The sequence below is a fragment of the Mauremys mutica genome, chromosome 17 (genome assembly GCF_020497125.1).
Source record: "Mauremys mutica isolate MM-2020 ecotype Southern chromosome 17, ASM2049712v1, whole genome shotgun sequence".
NCBI lineage: Eukaryota > Metazoa > Chordata > Testudines > Geoemydidae > Mauremys > Mauremys mutica.
The window spans coordinates 6,186,640-6,193,140 of record NC_059088.1 but is presented as its reverse complement, the minus strand read 5'-3'; the positions used below and the strand labels follow the sequence as shown (position 1 = coordinate 6,193,140).

The window sequence follows — 6,501 nt, the reverse complement described above, 5'->3', positions numbered from 1 at the left end:
TGCAGCTTTATTGAGTGCCTTGGTGTGCGGAAATACGAAAGGTGAGAACAGAGGGTAGAGGGGTGGCAGGATGCCTGGGCTCTGTCCCTGGCTCTTGGAGGGGAGTGGGGACTAGTGGTTAGAACAAACATAGCTGAGAGCCAGGACCTTCTCCTGGGTGCACACGCTGAGGGGAAGCTGCTAATGGGTCTCTAATACTCAGGCCTGTTTTTAAGCCCGTCACACTCAGTGCAAAGCCCATAATGGGTCTCTGGCTTGGGCCTTGCACGGCACCGTTATCTCCCCCCGGGGGGAGGGAACTGAGGGACCACTGGGGGGGCAGCCACGGAGAGGCCTGGGGGTATAGCTCGAAGCAGGGGTGTGCCAGCGGGATGGAGCTCAGCAGGTGTCAGAAGTCATCCATGGTCTCCGTTCTGGGGGCCGGGTTTAACTGGATGCTCTTGATCCGATAGGTGAATACGCCCGACATCAGGACGTCCCCGGCTTTGATCTTGGCCACATCCTGGGTGGCGCAGCCTCTGGCTGCGAAAGGGATTTCGACGCCGTCTGCCCAGAGAAATTGTCGTTATTATCCAGCCTGGGGGGGCGCACAGAGCCCCTGGCATGGGGGGGACAGAGCCTGTGGCCCCATTGTGCCAGGCGCTGGAGATCCAAGGCCGGCCGGGGCGAGGACGAGGAGAGGAGGAGACAATTCTGGTCGGCCTGGGGCCATTTGGAAAAGCCCCAGGAAAGAGTGGGGGGGGCTCCCAAAGGGGGGAGTCAGGAAGGGGGACGGAGGAGGAGACGGACAGGAAGGAAAAACAAGAGGAAAGAGACGGACAGAAGAAAAAGAAAAAGAAAGAGAGAATCAACCAAGGAAAGACGGGAAGAGAAAAGCGAAGAGAAGGAAACAAGGAAAGAGGGGAACTGAAAAAGGAGAGAACAGCCAGCGAGCAGACGAAGGACGACGAGGCAAGTGCAAGCAGCAAAGAATCCTGTGGCACCTTATAGACTAACAGACGTTTTGCAGCATGAGCTTTCGTGGGTGAATACCCACTTCTTCAGATGCAAGTCTTGCATCTGAAGAAGTGGGTATTCACCCACGAAAGCTCATGCTGCAAAACGTCTGTTAGTCTATAAGGTGCCACAGGATTCTTTGCTGCTTTTACAGAACCAGACTAACACGGCTACCCCTCTGATACTTGACGAGGCAAGTGACCCCGAAGGATGAAGCGAAGGATCTGAGGGGGAAGATGGGAAGGAGAAGATGAAGTACCGGTAGTTCTGAGCCATCCACCCACTGGACCCCTTTTTCGCCTCCAGATTTTGACCACAGGCCCTTTCTCGCCCCAGCCCCGCCCACGCGCCCTGCAGCCTGCCCCGCTCGGGGGGGAGGATTGGTCCAGTGCCCACTGGCAGGCCCGGGTGTCTCCCGGGCGGGTTTGGCCTGGGGGGGCCGATGGGGAACTCACTCTCTGACAGCGTCCCCACGACGTCGACACACTGGTTGGCGGCCCCCTGGCAGTGCAGGGTGACGTTGTGGAGGCAGAGGTGGGATCCTGGGGCAAAGCACGACGGGCACTGTCTCCCATTGGGCACGGTGCTGATTTTGGGGCCTGTGGACAAAGGGGGGGAATCAGAATCGGGGCTGAAGCAGGAAGCAGCTTCTTGTGTCTCGGCGTTTGCAGGGCAGGTGGGCTGCAGTGAAGGCACAGGGCTGGTGTCAGGACGCCTGGGTTCTCTTCCTCCCAACTCTGCCGCTGACAGGCCAGGGGAGCTTGGACGTTTCTGGGCCTCAGTTTCCCCAATGGGAAGATGGTGAGAATGATCCTGCCTGGGTCCATTCAGATTGGAAGCTCATTGGGACAGGAGCTGTGTCTCCTCGTGTGTCTGGGCAGTGCCCGACATGATGGGGGGCCCTGATCTCAGTCGGGGGGGGAGGGGCTGGGCAGCGCCCGGTGCAATGGGTCCCTGATCCCCAAGGGTGCAGGGCAGTGGAGGGAAAGGGCAGGTGAGAGGTGCCAGGGTGGGGGCGGGCGCAGGCCGGGTACGTACGTTCCTTCATCTCCCCCGTGTTGCAGTCGGTGTGTCCGCAGATGAGAGAGAGGATCCTCACGTAGACCCCACCCCCAAACTCGAAGTCCAGGTTGCCCACCAGGCTACGCATGTTGTTGCCACATGCCTGGAGGACGCCCGTGTTCACCACGCCCCCTGGTGGGGAGGGGAAGGAACGGCTGTCAAGGGGTGAAAGTGAGGTAGCTCCCTGAATCCCCAACCTCCCGCCAGCTCCCTACAGTCATATTAAGGCCACCCCCCTGCCCCACATGGCTCTGCCTCAGTGTTTGACCCAGGCCCCCCCTACCCGGAGTGAGGGTGGGTTCAAACTGGTGGCAGTGGTGGGATCCCAAAGGCCTTAACCTGGCAGTTGGGGCTCTCTGCTTTGGGGGAGGGAGGGCAGGCCTGTTGTGCTCTGCCCCTCATGCAGAGCCCCCTGGCTGGGGCAAGGAGGGTTCATAAGGTCCCCCCCACCCAGGGCCAGGGAGCTGGGAGTTAAGACCCTATTGAGATGCCTAGGGCAGTTTTCTCTCATTCTGGCAATCGGCTCAGGCTCTCGGCAGACCCAGGCAGCATCGGTCACATTCAGGGCAGCTCCCCCCTCCCATCAGTGGGCTCAGGCTCTCGGCAGACTCAGGCAGCATCGCCGCATAGCTCACACTGACCGTAATGGCCTGGGACCTGCTGTTTTCTTTTAGCTGAAAGCTGCGATTTTGATTTTATCTGCTGATTCAGGATGCGTGGCCTAGAGAGCCTGCGCCTTGCTCTGCGTCACGGCACGTACCGAGGGTGTTCTCTTCCTGAACAGTGAGGCAAGAATTCTCATCCCGATTACATCTCCTGGCTACGCTGCTTTTCCCAGGGACGCCCTGGTAACAGCTGGAAGGCCACACTACGAAAACCAGAGAAGAATTCCTCCTGAGTTCTGGCAAACGATTCTTTGTCCGCTCCTTGGCCACTATTTACTGGCTCACCAGGTCGTTTTCTGACCTCCGGGGTGGCTCAGCTCCCCTGAGCCGGGTTCTCAGGCCCCCAGTGAACGTTTTGGCTCGGCTGGCTGCCCTGCAAGTTATTTCAGGGGCAGAGAACATAAGAACGGCCAGACTGGGTCAGACTAAAGGTCCATCCAGCCCAGTGTCCTGTCTGCCGACAGTGGCCAGTGCCAGGTGCCCCCGAGGGGATGAACAGAACAGGGAATAACCAAGTGACCCATCCCCTGTCGCCCATTCCCAGCTGCTGGCAAACAGAGGCCAGGGACACCCTCCCTGCCCAGCCTGGCTACTAGCCATTGATGGACCTGCCCTCCCTGAACTTATCTAGCTCCCTTTTGAACCCGGTTATAGTCTTGGCCTTCACAACATCCCCTGGCAGGGAGTTCCACGGGTTGACTGTGCGTTGTGTGAAAAAATACTTTCCTGTGGTTGTTTTAAACCTGCTGCCTGTTAATTTCATTTGGTGACCCCCTAGTTCTTGTGTTATGAGAAGGAGTAAATAGCACTTCCGTGTTTCCTTTCTCCGCACCACTCATGATTTTATAGCCCTGTAAGGGAGTGGACTCTCCCCTGCGGCGCCTCCTGCTGGTCGTCCATGGGAATTGGCTCTTCCAGCATCCTGCAGCGCCCCCTGCAGGCTGGTGATCCGCCTTCTTGCTGACCCCCCCGTGTCCCTCCTAGGACCCCAGTGCCCCTTTCTCTGGGCTGCTGCTCCCCTGGCAGTACCCCCACACTCTGGGTCTCCTCACCCAGGGGAACCCCCACCCACTAGCCCCACCTCACCTCAGTGTACAGCTACTGCCAGTCCCCATATAGCCCCACTCCCCGGGGCAGACGGCAGTGTTGGCCCCTCATCACCGGCAAGGGGGGGGTTGGACCTATCCCTGGGCTGCCCCCTGCAACCCCAGTAACTATTGGCCTTGTGCTAGGCCGCAGCCTGGGGCTTTCCTAGGCCAGAGCTCCCCAGCTCCGCAGCCTTCCCCCAGCCCTGCTCCACTCCCAGGACCCTGCTCACTCCCTGCAGCCAGGCCCCTCTCCCTCTACCAGCAGAGAGAGAGTCCTGAGCTCCTGCCTGCCCTGGCCTTCTTATAATGCCGGGTTGGTCTGTTTGGGGCGTGGCCCCAGCTGCAGCCACTTCCCCCCATCAGCCGGGGCCTTGCTCCCTTCCCCAGCGCCAGTGCTCTGCAGGGCATTTCCAACCCCTTCCCGGCTGGAGCGGGTGCTCACCCTGCTACCATCTCCCCCCTCAGTCACCTCTTTTCCAAGCTGAACGGTCCCAGCCTTATTAATCTCTCCTCCGGCGGAAGCCGTTCCAAACCCTGAATCATTTTTGTTGCCCTTCTCTGCACCTTTTCCAGCAGGTCCCTGGCTGGAAAATGGGAACGTTTCCCATGGGGATTTTCTCAGGGGAACAATCCACGTGATGCTTTCCTAAGAGCTGCACAGACCCCGTCTGAGATTGCCCCACAGGCACTGCACCAACCGTGCCTGAGATTGGGCCCCCCTCCATGCCAGGCACTGCACAGACCCACCGTGAGAAAGAGTTAACGGTCAGACAGACAGAGCGGTGGGGGAAACTGAGGCACCAAGCAGGGACTTGCTCACTCACAAAGCTGGGGACGGATCCCATTATACCCCACTCCCTCTCCTCGAGCTGGGCTAGAACCCAGAGTCCTGGCTCCTAGCTCCCCTCCTCTAACCCATTAGCTCCCAAGAAACTCACGTGACACAGCATTAGCTGTAGCTGGCAGAGCCCAGAGGAGGCAGAAGATGAGACGAAGTTCCATGGGTCTGGAGAGGGCGGGGGGCTGGTCTCAGAGCCACGATGGAGCCGCCTAGCCTGGAACACAGGAAACACCACAGGGCAGAGTCTGCTTTTCTGGCCCCAGCTCTGGGAGGAGAGTGGGGCCTAGTGGTTAGAGCAGGGGGGGGCTGGGAGCCAGGATGCCTGGGTTCTCTCCCCGGCTCTGGGAGGGGAGCAGGGTCTGGTGGTTAGAGCGGGGGGGGGGGGGCTGTGAGCCAGGATGCCTGGGTTCTCTCCCCAGCTCTGGGAGGGGAGCGGGGTCTAGTGGTTAGAGCAGGGGGGCTGCGAGCCAGGACTCCTGGGTTCTCTCCCCAGCTCCAGGAGGGGAGTGGTGTCTAGTGGTCAGAGCAGGGGGGGCTGGGACCCAGGACTCGTGGGTTCTCTCCCTGGCCCTGGGAGGGGAGTGTAGTGGTTAGAGCGGGGGTGCTGGGAGCAAGGACTCCTGGGTTCTCCCCCCAGCTCTGGGATTACCCCCTGCATTAGGAAGCCCTGATATTCTGTAGGGGAACCCAGCATTGTGCAGCTGTCTCTGGGGAGTGCTCCGGGCAGGGTTACCCATCTCACCCGCTGAGCCCAGCCATGGAGTGAGGGAATTCCCAGAGCCAGGCCCCTCCCATGCTGCCCAGCTCGAGAGACGCCCTGGTACCTGGCATGTGGCTGTCTCCTGCCCTGAGCACTGGGTTTCATCCAGCTCCATCAGGAGCAGGGGCAGGGACTGGCATAAGAGCCAGGGCCTGTGGCCGGTGAGGGAATTCTCCCCCGAGGCTGTGGAGGGTTCGGGAGTGGGTTTGTGGCTCTTCCCCTGGAATTAGCTGGTGACCAGGCACGCGAGGGGGTGGGGTTCCCCGATTCCCGAGCTCTCGGTAATGTTACGCTCCATGAGGTGGTCTCAGGACACCAAGGGAGACGCAGCGCTTCCGTCTGCTACGGCTGACACGAACCAACTGAAAGCACCTGCTTTCCCTTCATGCCTTCACTTTCCTCGTCTCTAGCACCCCCGCCGAGCACCTTTCCTCAAGCCCACCCAGACACCCCAAACTGAGCATTACCCTGCAGGAGGCTGGAGCGGTATTCGCGTGAGTCACCTGCAGATTTCCGGTGGCCAGCCAGGGCTGGAGATCGCAGTGTGGCCACGACACGACCCGCTTGACCCACACCCACAAATCCCCTTTTATACCCCAAAGTCACACAGCCGGGTCTATCAGCCGTGGGGCAGAGCCGATCGAATGGACTCAACTGCTGAACAAAAGGAAACCTGACACAAATGTCAAAACAGGATGTGGTGATGCGGTTTCCAGCTGTCCATCTGGCAGGCAGAAATGTTTCCAGACGCCTGGTTTTCACAGACATCCAACCCCACACATCAGGAGAAGGGCGCAGACACAGGGTGTCTGGTTCACCCCTCATGCTCCCTTCCAGCGTTGCCGTAGCTAACCCAAGTCACTACCAAAATCTACTAACTAACTATTCCTGGCAAGAAGGAAAATAATTGACAGTCCCTCAATAGTTGGCAGTGGCTTATGCACCTGATTGTTTGCAAAACTGCCCCTATTCAGGGGCGGGCTGCTTAAATCGATGGTGCGGCGCCCGACCAGGGCACTTCTCCCCGGCTCGCCCCTCTCCCTACTGAAGGGCGGCCCACAGAGCTGGCTGCCAGGGGCCAGATTTGCA

At 59.6% G+C, this 6,501-nt stretch overlaps 1 protein-coding gene across 2 annotated transcripts; it reads right to left on the bottom strand.

Annotated features, from left to right (window-relative positions):
• LOC123351629 (phospholipase A2 inhibitor and Ly6/PLAUR domain-containing protein-like) lies at positions 1–6,056 on the bottom strand. Of its 2 annotated transcripts, none has more exons than XM_044991112.1 (6): positions 5,880–6,056; positions 4,750–4,866; positions 2,819–2,926; positions 2,035–2,190; positions 1,452–1,595; positions 1–546 (listed from the first exon to the last, which is right to left on the bottom strand). In XM_044991112.1, exons 2-6 carry the CDS (start codon positions 4,811–4,813, stop codon positions 389–391), a joined length of 630 nt encoding a protein of 209 aa, XP_044847047.1. In that variant the 5' UTR covers positions 4,814–4,866; positions 5,880–6,056; the 3' UTR covers positions 1–388. The 2 variants fall into 2 exon arrangements, with proteins under 2 accessions (XP_044847047.1, XP_044847049.1); XM_044991114.1 differs by having other exon boundaries at positions 5,916–6,055.
• Positions 6,057–6,501: the final 445 nt, after the last annotated feature.

Coding starts and splice junctions, on each gene's coding strand:
- LOC123351629 (XM_044991112.1), bottom strand. CDS start 4,813: ATGGAACTTCGTCTCATCTTCTGCCTCCTCTGGGCTCTGCCAGCTACA. Junction 2,191..2,818: donor TCAGGAAGAGAACACCCTCG/GTACGTGCCGTG, acceptor CCTCCCCACCAG/GGGGCGTGGTGAACACGGGC. Junction 1,596..2,034: donor CACGGGGGAGATGAAGGAAC/GTACGTACCCGG, acceptor CTTTGTCCACAG/GCCCCAAAATCAGCACCGTG.